The sequence below is a fragment of the Gallinula chloropus genome (genome assembly GCF_964237585.1).
Source record: "Gallinula chloropus genome assembly, chromosome: 2".
NCBI lineage: Eukaryota > Metazoa > Chordata > Aves > Gruiformes > Rallidae > Gallinula > Gallinula chloropus.
In genome coordinates, this window is record NC_140086.1 from 110,212,504 (window position 1) to 110,228,963 (window position 16,460).

Below are 16,460 nucleotides of genomic sequence, written 5' to 3' on the forward strand. Positions count from 1 at the left end.
TAAAATTTTCAAGTATTTTCGGTAACTTTTATGGTGCATAAGCATCCACTTAACCTTTGAGTACATTTATTTTTGTACTCTGCTAAGCATGTATATATAAATGTTGAAAACCATGGAAAATTAAAGATAAGTTCTAAGGCAAAAATTGTAAGGTGATCTTTATTAGGTTTTCCTTGGCTTTATGCATTCCAAAATTGCTGTGATGTACAATGGAAGTGCAACTTAGTACAACTGAACTATATTGTTGAGACATTGGAGAAAACTGCCATTGACACTGGGAGAGCCTGCAATTGTTTCTGGTTCATAACCTTTGAGCTGTACCAGTTCAAAGAATTTGGCAGTTTCATGTTTTGAGGTTAACGAGTTTAAAGTTCTGTTTCTTGGATAGTTAATGGGAGATGACTTTAAATTTTAGACTTTTCTTTTTCTGTGTTATGATTTAGTGAAGAATTGATTTCATGGAATATTGTCTTTATGGAACTGCGAATTTAATGTATATTATGGCAAAATAACATAAGCACAATACACTTAGAGTGGGAATTTACTTCCATAGTGCTACATTATAGGCCAGAAAGTGTCATGTTTATCCACTTCATGTTTTTAACTTCCCTGGAGTTAAATGTCTGGCTTTTTTCTTTGTAATTCAGTGACTTTAGTGAAGTGCACCAGTGTTTGATTCAATGTTAATGCCTATTTGTGTACTGAAATAGTGAAAAGATGCATACGCTTATTTTGTGTGTGTTGTGTAAACTGTAACTTCGCGTTCCCAGTTGAAGTTCATTTTTTTTTTTTGTAGTTAGAGGTACATTATGTTAAAATCTCACAGAGCATCTTGTTTTTGTGCATCCACACATGCCAATAAGTGAATCATGGTGCCTTTCCCAAGCCTTGTATGAACAGGACTGGGGTAAGGGCTCTTTTTTCTTACATCACACATTGGGTGCTTGAACTGGGCTCTAAAAAGTAAATTCTGTACTTCTCAGGCACTTTTACTTGAAATAAGTGCAACTGGTTTGGGGGATTTTTTTTTTTTCATGCTTTGCAATGTACATTTTACTGAAAAAAAGCTATTTTGTGAATTTACTGGAAAACTGAAGTTTGTCTCTCCTGAGACTCGTTGGTGTAAGTCCTTTCTGACTTCTCAGGATGCAGATTACTGATATATGTTCTGTACAGGAAACAAAACCCCACATCTTTAGAAAGAAAATTCATTCTCTTTGCCATACTTCGTAGACAATATTTCTTTGCAAGCTTCATCCACATAAGCTTTGCACCTTTCTGCAGAGAAACAAGAAGTTGGACTATGTGTTTAAAGTGCCTCAATGCACAAGTCAACTATAGGAAATGAATTCAAACCTTTGGTTCTCAAGTTTTTGACAAGATGCCTACCCTGAGCCCTCAGCAGGGAAGCATGTAAATCCCTCCTTTGCCATCCTGTTCAGTGCTATCTTCACAATTTTCAGCAGTAGATGGCACTGTAGGTGAAGATAACACATCTGCAGTGCTTGGGGAGTTAAGCAAGTCTTTCCAGTACAGACTAGTGTTAGGCTATGTAGAAGAGGCAAGTATTTTGGAGTAGCATGTGTAAAGCAGTCAACTCTGTAGCACACGCTTTATAAAACTCAGCTTTTCAAGCTTGCTCAGGCTCAATTTGTGTAACTTATATACTGCATATGAAGATTTATGGTTTATCTGGCTTGGTCATGTGAATAGGAATTTGCAGGAGTCACCTGAGACTCTGTTGGTGTGCTTGCTGTGGTTCCTGATTTGCCACTGTGCCTTTGTGAGACTTCATTTCACCAGCACCTGGGTTAGAAGATCTTTGCTCAACAGCAGGTCTGCTGGCTGGGGAAGAACACAGGCAGTACCCTTACTCTTTACATTCAGAATAGATATATTTGGATAAAATCACACACTTTTATTCCAGGCTTTTATCCACAGTAGAATTAAAATCTCCCACAGATGAAAAATAATAATTTAAACCATGCTCTGTCTCCTTGATCATAGTTTAGCCCTCTGCTGGATTGAAACTTGGTTGTGTTGTGCTACACTAGAATTAACTACTTAGAATTAAAATGTTCTGTTTGCTTAAGTGCTAAAAGTGCCTGAGATGCATATAATTTAACTTTTAGAGAGCTAAGTGTGTTTCTGTGAAGTGTTGCTTCTTTGTGCTTTCATACCCCCCTTGGCATTTTATCCATCAGCTTTTATCTAGCTTTTGTATCAGCATCCTGCTTGATATTACGGTGATGCAGCTGTCATACTGCATGTAGCTCAGCTATTATGTATCAGTAGTCAATCCTAGTGTGACCCTGGATCTTCTCCTTGGTGGACTTATGGGCTATGGCAAACACATTCTCTTTCCTTCTGCAGAACTACCAGGTTTCTCAAATGAAAATAAAGTGTATGTCCCTCAGAAGAAGAATCAGAAAACTTGTATGGAAAAGTGAAATAACAAGATCTTTTACTTGCAGGCTTTATCTTCAAGCTATGCCTTATAAAGGTCTGCAAGGTTATTTGATTTGGGTTTTTGGGGTTTTCTTCTTTGTCTCGTTTATTTTTTTAAAGCCATTTGTTCTGTAATACTGAAGGAGTCAGACCACTTTGCTGGCTGTGCGTGCTTTTGGTATGACTGAGAGAAGCACCGGGGAAGTCAGTGCCATTCTCAAAAGGCACTTGTGCAGGCTGTGCTCATAACTGAGTTGTGCTCAGGGTGGTGAAGGGGTGAGCGCGCTTGTCCTGCAGGTCCCAGGTAGAAAATGCCTTGATGGGGACTGTAAAGAACTGTGCTTGTGCATGCTTGCATTATGTTCCAGACGGTCTTGCTGTTGGAAACTATTTCTAGTGCTCTTCTTCTTTTTATTTTTATTTTTTAAATTTTATTTTACTGAGTTTCAGTGTTTATTACTTAAGAAGAACCAGGAGTGAAAAAGTAGGTACCGTCATGTGCTTTGGTATTGTCAGGGTCAGTAACAACCCTGTTCTGCTCTAAAACATGATTCTTGCTGTTGATGTGAGTAGTCAGAGAAAGGCTGCCTCAGAAAACAATAAAATTCTGGAAAAGGTCAGAATGTGGGTGAATACAATTTAATGGAATTATATTACTTGAAAACCTATTTGCAGCGTGTCCTAAAATATAGATCATGGTTAAAAGCTTCAGTTTTGAATGTTATCAGAAGATTCAGAATGGAAATTATTACTTACTTCTCAAACTGAGTGTTATCCAAGATAGTTTAAAAAAAAAAACCCAGGGATTGCAAGAACTGCTGTTAATGCGGACTAAGCAATGGTGCATCAAGGAGACTAGAGATGCATGTCTCTCTTGGTTCTAACCCAAAAAGAAAATCCTAATTGGAAGAAAGCTTAGGATACTAAATCACACTTCAATTACTTTTTTCTGTCTGCTTCCAGAATAGTATCCAAATAGTCCAGACTACGCTAGAATAATATCCTTTCAGGGGGATTGTGCTCTGATAAATTACAGTCCTGATATTGGCACTCTTATTTTGAATTCTGCAGAGGTGTTTTTCCAGACTTATTTTATGCAAAAAATTAACCATATAGCAGACTTTTGAGACTGACTTTCTTTGATATGCAGCAGGGGTTTTCCATTTTCACAATCTATTCAAAGATTTTCCTTATATAGGGATCAAGTTCTAGTCTTGTGTAATTCTATATGGATTCTGTGCTCAGTTTCAGTGAGGAACTCTTGAAACTGGTATTGAATGATAATTATAATACTAATTACTGTATCTCATGCAAATATAAGTAAATTTCATCACTGCAACAGGATTGTTCTTTTGAAACATCTTAGAAATATTAAAGTTTTCTGGGAGCGAGTCAATTTTTTTTTCTTACATTTTATTTGTGACATTTAGAAGCATGGGACAGTTTTCATAACACACAAGCATTTTGCAGTGTCTCTGAATTGCAGACAGTAGTTACCTTAAACAGTAAAATAATTAAATTACAGACTCTACCAAATTCACAGTTTAAGATTTATAGAGATAGTACAGTTTGAAATTAACAACTGTTAGGTAAATAAAGTGCCTGCTATTAAACTTCAGTGTACTGTTCAGGAAGAACTCTCTCATTATTCAGTAAAAACTGACTTGCATAGCAGTCATTCCTAGTTTATACTTCCCTCTGCATCTTTTAGTGGAAGAACTTGTGAACTGCCTTTTCTTTGTGGTACTTTTTTCCTCCTCTTTAAAGTTACTCAGCACATACAGCCAGAATAGGAGCTGTTAAGTGTATGTATATGGTTTATGTATATTATAGTGGTTTTAAGGGAAGAAATAGAAGCTACAGAATATATTGGAAGACATTCACTGCTATTTTCCAGTTCTTCTTCTTTTCTAGATAATAAATTCTTGATGGTTTGTTCTGTTACTTGTGTAACAATCACTGAGAACTCTGTTCTTCTATCAAGGGACACAGATATTTCTTGACTTTTTTTTTTATTATTATTTTTTTTTACAGCTTTTGAAGAACTTGAGAAGGCTCTGAGTATTGCCCAAAAGACAGAGGAAGCCCGGAAAAAACTACAGGCAGAAATGGATGAAAAAATCAAAGCAGTAGAAAAGGCAAGTGAAGAAGAGAGGGTAAATCTTCAACGAGAGTTAACCAGAGTGAAACAAGAGGTGGTTGAGATTATGAAGGTAAAACCTGAAACTCTCCATATATTGCTGGCTTTTAATCTAATTATTCAATTACAATTAAAATGTAGCTGTAAAATACATAAAGTATATCAGAACTTTGTCACTTTTTTTTCTGTTTAATAAATTCTATAAAATTAATTCCTGGCATTAAAGATTTGCTTAACATAAATATATATTCGCCAAGTACATTTTTTTCCCTCTTAATTTAAAATCAGTATGCTAGAGGTGCATGTAAAAATGAACAGTATTGCTCTTTGTTCACAGTATTTAATAAAATTACTTACTAGAAATAAACTTCAGGATTTAAAGGGAGTTAAAAAGAAGAAATGAATGGCAGTCAACTCACACATCTCCTCTGGAATTTTGGCTTTTAATCCTGAGTACTTTTAATGATTATCCTAGCCCAGGATGTGTAAACATTTAAGAACTTGTTCCAAAACTGTTTACTAGTTAAGAATTGCTAAAATTTGATTCATCTGGTCTATGCAGGTGGGAATTGCAAAAGAACTGCATGTGCCCTGCTGAGCTGTAAATTTGAACTACTTTAAATTGTAGTTCTCGTCTTGATGTTTTTTATGTTTTTAGTTTTTCTAAGTGAACGTGCTGATGACTTATGGGGATGACTGACTTGCATTACAACATTCTTAAATCAAATATGTAGATAGTAGGTTGCTGTCTACATAGAGTATCACCACTTCACTTTCTGGTGCATGAAATAAAAATACAGAAAAAGCTACAGACTAATTCCTTTTCCAATTCGTTATCACAATTTAACTAAATCTGAAAATACTACGTTCACCTTGGTATAAGAGTCTTTAGAAAACATACTGTTTCTTTTTGTAGAGCTGTGAAAGATTTGAGAAGGAAGATGACTGATTTCAGAGTTGAAAATAAGAACTGACAGAGCTAAATATGAAGCAGCCCCAGTGATTGTTACATATTCTAAAGGAGGAAAGAGATGGTTGTGGTTTCCTCTGTTGCACTGCTTTTCTTATTAAGAAATAATACAAAGTCTTTTGTTATTTAATATTTTTAAATTGTGTTTTTCTGACTTTGATTCACAGAAGTCTTCAGAGGAACGTGTTGCTGAACTGGAAAAGTTCCATAAAAAAGAAATGGCTACCAAAGATCGGGAGTTACACGAGAGATTACAGGCCCAAGAAAAGGCATTCCAGGAGAAGATGAAGGCAGCTCTTGTAAGTGTCCCTAAAATATGTAGAAAGACATTTTTCTAAGTGCTATAGAATTCTTAGTCTCACCCTGTGTAGCGGTGAGTCCCATGCTCGGAGATATGAGTCTCCTCTAAAAGTCACAGAGCTCAGAGACTTCAGCAGCTGCGATGATCCAGACTCAATAATGGTAATTAATCACTACCACTGCTTACTAACAGCTGCATCTTGTGGGAAAAACTTTTTTTTGAAGTCTCTTCTTGTGAGACTTGGGCTTCTTTAATTTCTTCCTCTGTATTATTGGTGATTGGCCACAGCAACTAGAGTGAAAGAGGCTGTTATTTGACAAGTGTTGGTGTTGTGTTATGAATCAGGGTTATGTCTGGTGGTGTTGTGTTACGAATCAGCGTTAACTATTCATAATGTCTGACCTCAGTAAAGAATTTTCTTCTAGGTTAGTCTGAGAGGAATCATTGGGATTCTTTGTTCCTTTTCCTAAGTTGCAGTCTACTTTTAGATTGTCATGTAATTTTGCCTAAGAAATAGTATATTCTCTCTTGCGCTTGTCCATGATGGTTGGTGACTAGGACCAAGGGACTTTGACAGTCTCTTCCTGACTATATTTTTCTACCTGTTTCTCAGGTTATTTTTGTAACAAGAAATAGAAGCTTAAAAAAACCCATTAGAAGTGGAATCAAGTGACAACAGACCTTTTTTGCTCTAAGGTGTTACTCTCAATTAACCATAGTAAACAAACCAAAATGAAAGGTTGGATTGTGTCATGTTTTTCATGCAAACAGTTTTTCCTGAGAGAAAACGGAAGTGATTTGTAAAAATTTTGTTTTCACAGGTGAAAGACAATGTCTGTGTATTTAGTAAATACACATGGTTAATGTATGACTCCTGTTAACTCATTTGTAAATATCCTACTATACTGTTATTGAAGATGTGATGGATATATTTATAGTTTGTTTTAATCGGCATTTTTTGATGCAGGAAAAAAATCAGAGCGAGTGTTTAAAAACCCTTCAAGAACAAGAGCAGCAAGAATCTCTAGCCTTAGAAGAATTAGAGCTGCAGAAGAAAGCGATACAGTCAGAGTGTGACAAGAAAGTTCAGATGATGCATCAAGAAGTAGAGACTTTTAAAACTGTGAGTAAAGATTCCAAAATGGTAAAAGCTTACGAGATTACCTTTCAGTATGTATTGAACTGTGACAGGTTTACAAGTACTATGGATTTATTGTGATTGGGTGAAATGTAACATATTGCCATAGTATGCTGCTGCCCCTAGTTTTTTACGTGATTAGATAGCAAAATGTAGAAATACATTTACTTTATATCATGGTGTGGGATATGAATTTGTATCCATCTATGTTATTTTTATGTGCGTTATATAGGAGAGTTAAGCTTTGAATTATTTACCTTCTGGGTACCGCTACTATACATACACTTGTAGGGATACATGAGTAAGTAAAAAATGTACTTAAATCTTTGAAATGTCTTTTGCTTTATGTAATGGGTAAGATTGTATTATCTGCTAGTAGAATTTGGTGTCTAATTCATCCACTCCCAAATATTAGTTTGAGAGTTGTGCCTGTAAAAGCATTTTAACTCTACAGCAGCATTTCCACAAGAGGCAGAATTAGTATGGATCAGTAGATATGTACAAAGCTCCGCAATACTCATGTAGACTCCCCATACCTTTCATCCTATGTATTAGTACTTTAGCTTAATAAGAAAATCTAAGCATATCCCTCATCAATATAAACAGAATTATTTTATTTGAATTAGTTAAATTTTTCAGGTTGTTATTGCATCTATTTTCACTGAAGTGAAATAGAAAAATAATTCACATAATAGAAGCAAAATTAAACACAAACAAGATGAATGAAAGGTTTATACTGACTAAAAAGAATGGAATAAATGACTAGTAGTTATGTGTTCTTAAGTGGGATTGTTAAAAAATTTGATCAACATGTTACTTTTTGAATATTTATATTTTTATGAAACTATTTTCTAACAGAGGATTCTCGAACTGGAAAGTTCTCTTGCAAAGTGTTCACAAGATGGCAGAAAGCAATCAGAGGAATTAAGTACTGTGGAGTCTGAAAAAAAGCAGCGTAAAAAGGAAATCAGTGATATGGTTGAAAAACACAAGGAAGAATTGGAAAACATGAAACAGCAGCAGGAAAAGCTTTGGACAGAAAAACTTCAAATCTTAAAGCAACAACAAGCAACCGAAATAGAAAAAATTAGAAAGAAACAAGAACAAGACATAGATAGAATTTTGAAAGAGAAAGAAACAGTTTTCCGTGCACACATAGAAGAGATGAATGAAAAGACATTAGAAAAACTTGATGTGAAACAAACAGAATTAGAAGCTCTGTCTTCAGAGTTATCAGAATCACTAAAAATGCGTCATGATTTAGAACAAGAGCTCTCAGAATTGAATAATAAAGTGTGTGAAACAAAGCAAGAGTGGGAAGGAAAGTTGGAAGAAGAGAGGAAACTGCATAAAGAAGTAGTTGAAATGATGTTAAAAGAGCACAAAATGTCAGTTCAAGGACTTGAGAAGGAGCTCAAAGAGGAAGTCAATCAACTCAAGCATTCATTGGAGGAGAAAGACAGGTGTTTGGAGGAGCTAAAAGCACATGAACAGAAACTAAAGGAATCTGCTGAAAGATCTGAAGCTGAACTTGTCCAAGTGTCTGCAAAGCTAGAGGAACTTTCAGAGTCTCATCAGAGTACTTCTAATGAGCAGGCAAAGAATTATGAAAAGGATTTAGCAAAGCTGCAGCAAAAGCTGACAGATCTTGAAGGTGAAAAATTGCAACTCAGAGAGCAGCTAGAAAGAACTGAATCCCATCTAGGTGAAGCCACGAATGAACTAGAAGCATACATCTCTCAGGTACATGACCTGAAGCAGCATTTGCAAGAGCAAAGCAATGAAAATCTACAAAAAGTAACCTCTTTAACACAACAACATCAGTGTCAGCTGACAGATCTCCGAAGAGAGGCAGATGAGACAAAGAGAAGTCTAACTGAGAAAGAAAATGACATTGAGCACATGAAAGCATTACACAACAAGCAAGTGGAAGAGCTTAAACAGAAACTGTCGGCTGCAGAGGAGAGAATCAGTGCTTTACAAGGAGAATGTGAAAGTAAACTGAAACGTCAGGAGAACAAGATGGAGAAAATTAAACAGAAATCGAGAGAGATGCAGGAAACTTTGAAAAAGAAACTTGTCGAGCAGGAAGCTAAACTAAAAGAGCTTGAGAACAAGCAGTTGGAGTTCAGTCAGAAAGAGAGAGAATTCAATGCTAAGATGTTGGAAATGGCACACGCCAGCTCAGCTGGAATCAACGATGCCGTATCAAAGCTGGAATCTAATCAGAAAGAGCAACTAGAGAGTCTAGCTGAGGCTCATAGGAGGGAGTTGGAAGAAATTACCCAGAGTTGGGAAAAGAAACTCCATCAGCAGGTTGAAGAGCTCCAGGAAAAACATGAGATGGAATTGCAAGAGAAGGAGCAGGAAGTTGGAGACCTGAAACAGAAACTTGCCACCTTCAGTGCTGAGAAGGAGGGGTCCAGAACAGAAATAACCCGATTGAAGGAAGAACAGGTGAAGATGGAGGAGTCCCTGAAGGAATTGGAAGAACAACTAAGGCAGTCAGTGGCTAAAGTGAATGCTTTGTCAGGTAAAGAAAGTGACCTAAAAACACAGTTGAAAAAATTGGAAGGTGATCTTAATCAGTCCCTGCAAGTGCAGTCAGGACTTCAGGAACAGCTCAGTAAACAGAAAGCAGTTGAAGAAAAGGACAAAGCCAAAATTACCGAGCTGGCTGATACACTGAAAACACTTGAAGAGAAACTCCAAACTGTGCAGTCTTCTCAATATAAAGATCATGAAAATTATCAGAAAAAAATAGAAGCAATTCAGCTGAAAGAAACTGAGTTTAAAAGGCAGGCAGGAGAACTTGCAGCCCAGCTAGATGCCTGTTGGAAGAAGGCTGAAGCTTTGTTGCAAACAAAAAGCGATGAATTAATTGAAAAGTGTAATGAAAAACTTGTCGGAGTAACATGCAAAATTGCAGAGTGTGAGCGCCAAGCTGCGAAAGTTAAAGAAGCAGTATTAATTAAAACAAGTAAGATTCCTGATCTAGAAGCTCAACTTAGAGAAGTAACAGAGCATCAGGTTGCTGCAAGTACTACTTTGCAAAAGTCAATGCAACAGCTGCAAGAGAAGGAAAGTTTAATTACATCCCTGAGAGCTGACGTTGAAGAACTTAGAACTGAAAAGGAACAGTTGCAAAAAGAGGGAGGGCATCAGCAGCAAGCAGCATCGGAAAAAGAAACTTGCATAACACAGCTGAGGAAAGAGTTATCTGAAAATATTAATGCTGTCACCTCAATGAGGGCAGAACTCCAGGAAAAAGAATCTGGGATCTCTGCTCTTAACAAAACAATTAATGATCTTAATGTTAGACTCGAAAGCACCATCAGTTTATCAGAGAAGGAAGAAGCCATGTCCATGTTAAGCAAGCAACATGAAGAAGATCGATTGCAGTTATTAAACCAGGTACAAGAGTTATCGTCCAGAGTTGAGATGTTGAGTCAAGAAAAAGCATCAGCTCTTGAGCAGGTAGACCATTGCATGGCCAAGCTGTCAGAGTGGAAGATGAAAGCACAAACCAGGTTTACACAAAATCATGATACTATTAAAGATTTGCAGAGCAAACTTGAGTTGAGCAATACCGAAGGCAATAAAAAAGATGAAGAGCTAAATAAACTGAAGGAGCAGCTTGCTAAACAAAGCAAGAATCTCAGTAGTTTAAAAAGTGAATTGGAACAAAAGCAAAGCAGGAGGGAAAAGCAAGAAAGTGAGTTAACTGCAAAGTTAAAAAACCAAGCAGCAAGAATTGCTGAACTAGAAGAACACGTTGCTCAGAAAACTTCAGAAAACGATTCCTTGATGGAGGAACTTAAAAAGTATAACGAACAAAAAGACACAGAGCAAAAAGAGATAGCTTGGCAGCTCCAGCAGGCGGAGAAGGTAGCGTTTGAGAAGGACAACAGATTTAAGGAGGCTGAAGAAAAACTGCTTAATCTTGAGAAGCACATAGGTTCACTGAAAGCTGAATTTGAGGCAAAGGAAAGGGAGTTTGATCAAATTAAGTCATCAATGCTTAAAAGTAAAGAGGAAGAACTGAAAGAATTAGAAGAGAGACTGAATGCAGAGAACAGCACTAAGCTGGCAGATCTGAAAAAGAAGGCAGAGCAAAAAATTGGTTCTATTAGAAAGCAACTGATGTCTCAGATGGAAGAAAAGGAACAGCAATTTAAACAAGAAAGAGAAAATCAGTTAAGAGACTTGGAACAAAAGTTGCAGGAGAAAGAGGCCAAAATTGAGTCCTTAGAAGAAAAAATTAAGTCAACAAGAGACTCCACAGAATTAGAGAAGGAAATGCTGCAAAAAGTAGAGAGTATAAAAGCTGCTGGAGAACAAGAGAAAAATAACATGCTTGAGAGTGTCCAGCAGACGTATGAAGAGAAAATGCATGTGTTACAGAAGGGCCTAACCGAAAGAGAGGAGTTATTGCAGAAGTATGAAAAGGAACAGCAAGAGAGTAATGAGACTCATCTAGAACTGCAAAAGAAACAGGAAGAACTCCTTAAAAAGCTAGAGTGTGTTGAGAAGAGCCATCAGAAAGAGCAGAGTAGGACTGAAAACCTCAGGAAAGAACTTGAAGAGCAAGCTGAAAGATATGCATCATTAGTGGATGAGCATGCTCGTTGTGGCGATGATTTAGCAAGCAGTAGGGAAGAATTAAAAGCTAAAGAACAAAAACACCTTGATATGGAAAATATAATTGGGAATTTGCAGAAAAAACTGCAAGAAAAGGAGGCAGGCAGTCAATCTTTAGAACAGAAGATAAAAGAGTTGGAAAACAATCTAGTCAAGGAAAATGAAGTGCATAAGATTGAAATGGAAGCTACAAGTGTGAGATATGAAGAAAAGCTGAAAAGTTTACAGCAACAGTTGGATGAAAGAAATGACAGTCTGAAAGCTTTTGAGGAAAGCGCTGAAGAAAAGGGTAAGTCTAGTTTGGATCTGCAGAAGTTACTAGATGATATGCAGAACCAGGAGAAAAACTTCCAGACTAAACTGGAAGAGACCGAAAGGGAGAAACAGAAGCTACGGAAAGAAGTGAATAATCTTCAGAAAGACTTACGTACCCTGCGGAAAGAACATCAACAGGAGCTTGACATAGTAAAGAAGGAGTCCTTAGAAGAAATGGAGCAGAAAATCAGGTACATTATTTGTTCCTGGTCTTGTTGCCATTTCTTTGCTTTGTCTGTAACCACAAAAATCTCAAAAATATGTTTTGAAGCTCTATTTATAACAATGACGTAATGACTGGTATTTTTCTAACATTTTTCTAAACAGACCTTGGAGAAACAGCAAGAAAAGAGCTACTTGAAGGTAGCACTTTGTGAACACATATTTGAGCCATCAGTTTAAAAAGTGGTTTGTCTTTTGGCAAAGTAATACTGCTTTTGATTTGTTTTAGTGATGCTAATTTTCAGCATTGCCAGAATATAAACTATAGTTCTGTTTTCCTCAACCAGGAAATCCAATTTATTAAAACCTAGTACTGAGAGCTTCCTGTTCAAGTGATATAAAGACTAACTCATATGTACTGCACAAAAATGTGGTATACAGCTCAGCAACCTAATGGTTTATCAAGCAAGGAATTCCCTACAAATTCTGCTTTTGTGCAGCACATTCTTTACTTGGAGTTTGTTAACTTCCTTAGCAAAAACTCTTTATCTTTTGGAAGGGTTCTAATCGGGGGGGTTTTAAATGAAACACTATGGCTTCCAGGTGAATTCAGTAGGAGGGCAGCAGAAAGCCTCCCTGAATTCCAGAGAATTCATATAATACAAACCCATCCCATTATAAAATAGCTTTGGAGAAGTTCCTAGATCTCCTACCTTCCTAAACTGTTCTCTCATTCTCTTTAAACATTTTATTTCCTTACTGTATTTTTTAACATTTTTTGTACAGATATGAACAAGAAGACATTGAGTTAAAGCACAACTCGACAATAAAGCAGTTAATGAGGGAGTTCAATACTCAGCTGGCTCAAAAAGAGAGAGAATTGGAAACAGCAGTAAAAGAGACCATCAGTAGGTGAAATACTAATATAACTGTAATCAGTAAAATAGCCAGAAAACCAAATCTTCATATGTTTTGGGGAGGGGGTTTTATCTGTGGCTGATAAAGACAACATGTGTTTTACAAATGCATAGAGAGCTATGGAAAAAACTTACTTTGCTCAGGAAATAACGTACAACATACAAATGTTACTTGTAGCACAGTTAGGAAAATACTTGTGTAGAATCATAGAATTGTCTTGGTTGGAACGGACCCTTTAGATCATGAAGTCAAACCATCACCCTAACCTGCCATCCACTGCTAAACCGTGTCCCTCAGCACCACATCTGTCTTTTAAATATCTCCAGAGATGGAGACTCCATAACTTCCTTGGGCAGCCTGTTCCAATCCCTAACAATCCTCTCTGTGAAGAAGTTTTTCCTAATATCCAATCTAAACCTCCCTGGTGTAACTTGACGCCATTTCATTTGTCACTAGGGAGAAAAGGTCAGCTCCCCGCCCCGCCCCCCACCACCCCTGCCTCTCCAAAGCCTCCTTTCAGGTAGTTGTAGAGAGCAGTTAGGTCTCCCCTCAACCTCCTCTTCTCCAGACTAAACAACCCCAGTTCCCTCAACTGCGCCTTATAACATTTATTCTCCAGACTCTTCACCAGCTTCATTGCCCTTCTCTGTACATGCTCCAGCACGTCAATGTCTTTTCTGTAGTGATGGACTAAAACTGAACACAGTACTCAAGGTTGGGCCTCACCAATGCTGCGTACAGAGAGACCATCAATTCCCTAGTCCTACTCACCACACTATTCATAATAGGGGCCAGGATGCCGTTGGCTTTTCTGGCCACCTGGGCACACTGCTGACTCATATACAGCTGTCCATCAACACCCCCAGGTCCTTCTCTGCCAGGTGGCTTTCTAGCCACTCTTCCATAAGCCTCTAGGACTGCTCTGGATTATTATGACCAAAATGCAAGAGCTGGCACTTTGTCTTGTTGAACCTCATGCCATTGGCCTTGGCTTATTGATCCAGCCTTTCAGTTCTCTCTGTAACTGTTCTTCCTGACCCTGCAGAGTAGATCTTTGGTCTAGCATTCCTTTGCACCAGTCATGGCAAGAGTTTCTCATGATTGAAATATATGCAACAGAAAATAAAATGGAGTAAGGGTGTAGAAGTGAAAGCATGCTGGTAAATTTTCATTGTAATACAGCTTTGGCTTCAGCAGTACAAACCTTTAACACCCATTGTTGAATATATGGCCCTGAGGCATGAGTTTTAGAGAAACTTAGATCAGTCTGGGAATCCAAATTACATTTTCTTAGCAGCATCTTGCAGACTTCATTCACTGTCACAACTAACAGGTACTAACTGGATATGATGTCTGCTATATGATGTACTTGTCGCTGCAGTGCAGCATATTTCAGCTTCTCTGTCCACCTTTTGCTGCCATAGTATAAGTTGGAGGATGGAGAAGTGTAAAAAGAAAGTATCTTTTTACTCTGCAGTCACTGGAGGTGTTCCTTACAAGGGAGAAAATTCTCAAGATTTGCTGATGTTTCAGTCGCTTCTTTAGACAGAGTAGGAAATTGAATTAGTTGATGAAAATTGGTTGTGATCTTAAATTTTAAAGAGACAACATACTTCTGGTAGAAAATAATTGCTCTGGATACCAAACTGCAGACAACACACTTCATATGTGTTAGGATTGAGTGACATAATTATCACTGACTCTGTAAAAATTAACTTTCTCAAGAAATTTACCTTACATATACCTTACACGGTTGTGATTAAGCTTTTTTTAGTATTGTTGTGACATAATTTAACAAAATAAATATGTGTTTCTTTTCTTTGACCATGTTTATAGGTAAAGCCCAGGAGGTAGAAAACGAATTGATGGAAAACCATCACATAGAGACAACACAGTTGCATAAGAAACTTGCAGAAAAAGATGATGATCTAAAAAGGACTGTGAAAAAATATGAAGAAATCCTTGAGGTATCTTTTTGATAGTGATATGACTTAGATACATTTCAAAATAACCTTTTCACAGCTAGACAGAAGAATTATAATTCTTTCCACTAAAGATTTTATTACATGAATTACACTTGATGCATGTAGTGACCTAGTTTGCTATTAATGTGTTTGTTTCTGTGTTTTATGAATGTGAAAGAAAATGAAAAATTAAGCCCCAGCTCTGATTGTTCAATAAAAATTATACACTTAGGTCCTCAAGTCCTTGTACAGTGACCATAAACTGTTCATGTTTTTTTTTTCTAGGTAATGTAATATATATGTGAGAATGTTTCTATTATTTTAATGGAAGGAAAAAGTGTTTAGAGAATGTCTTATTTTCAGATGCTTGCAATACTTTTCTGCCAGAAAAGTTAAGAAAAAAATTTGTTAAATTGAGTGTATATCATATTCATTGACATCTCAGGTAGAAATAGCAACATATGCATCAGCAGGTGTATAAGTTTTCTCAAGTTAGCCTAAAGTTACCGGTTATTATACCACTTACACCTGACTTAGCTCATGAGAGGCTTGAAAAATTTTGCATCAAGACATGTATGCAGAGATGTTTGTCCGTGTCATAATTGGTAAGAAGTTGAAACAAAGATAAAGCCAACTAAGAGAATTAATTTTGCTCATATAACTTTGTTTGCTCATATAATCTTTTTGTTGCACTTTAAGCATGGTTAATGATGCAAAAAATTAGTGTCACTTGATTTGAGTCTATATCCTTGAAGATGAGCAGGAATCATTCAGTGTGTTAATATGATTTGTTTCTGAAGTGCTTCCCTAGTACTTCTCATGCTTTATCTGGTGTTTTCTTATCTTCCATAAAGACTTTTATCACTTAAGATTTCATGAAATTCTCCCTAATTAAAGGACTTGTAAATCAGCATAGTCTGTTATTTGATGCCTAAGTCTTTTTTCTTGAAACTAAAGTATATAATTAGAGAAAAAAAAATGTTGTGCTCCAGCTGGCCTATTTTAAGCCTATATGTGATCTTAAAATAAATTACTTAATGTCAGGTGTTTATTCTTCTGTTTATCATGATGCCTCCCATGTGCATACAGGACAGGCCTTGTGGTTAAGATTTGGGAGATTATGACTTTCTTGAAGTCTTAGTCTATAGCTGTAATTAAATCCAAAGAGCATGCACTTTATTTTCAGAATATACCAGATGCTGTATAGAACAATGAGGTCTTACTGTAAATACAGATTCTGTAGCATGTTGGAACCCCACATGATCTCTAATTATTTCATATTTTAAATTATAGTTTTTTAGTAAGGGCTTTATAACAAAAATGGCTCACAGGTAGGTCCGTTTTACTGAAATGACATTCATCATTTTGAACTGAACTTATTTTCTGCATCTCCTCTACACTCTATAACGAATGACGGGCATGCAATTTTGATTTATTTCACTGAACAGTAGTCTAGAAATTGC

General features: G+C 36.7%; 1 protein-coding gene across 2 annotated transcripts in view; it reads left to right on the forward strand.

Moving 5' to 3' along the window:
* Positions 1-16,460, forward strand: part of GOLGA4 (golgin A4) — a gene marked incomplete at its 5' end in the record, with an annotated part of 70,226 nt that overhangs the window by 38,082 nt on the left and 15,684 nt on the right. The window contains 6 exons of one of the 2 annotated variants that reach the window (XM_084280279.1): positions 4,483-4,661; positions 5,726-5,857; positions 6,827-6,982; positions 7,856-12,144; positions 12,902-13,023; positions 14,870-15,000. In XM_084280279.1, the coding sequence (XP_084136405.1) occupies positions 4,483-4,661; positions 5,726-5,857; positions 6,827-6,982; positions 7,856-12,144; positions 12,902-13,023; positions 14,870-15,000 (5,009 nt within the window). The remainder of the gene's footprint in view (positions 1-4,482; positions 4,662-5,725; positions 5,858-6,826; positions 6,983-7,855; positions 12,145-12,901; positions 13,024-14,869; positions 15,001-16,460) is intronic. The other variant, XM_084280278.1, reaches the window with a different exon arrangement.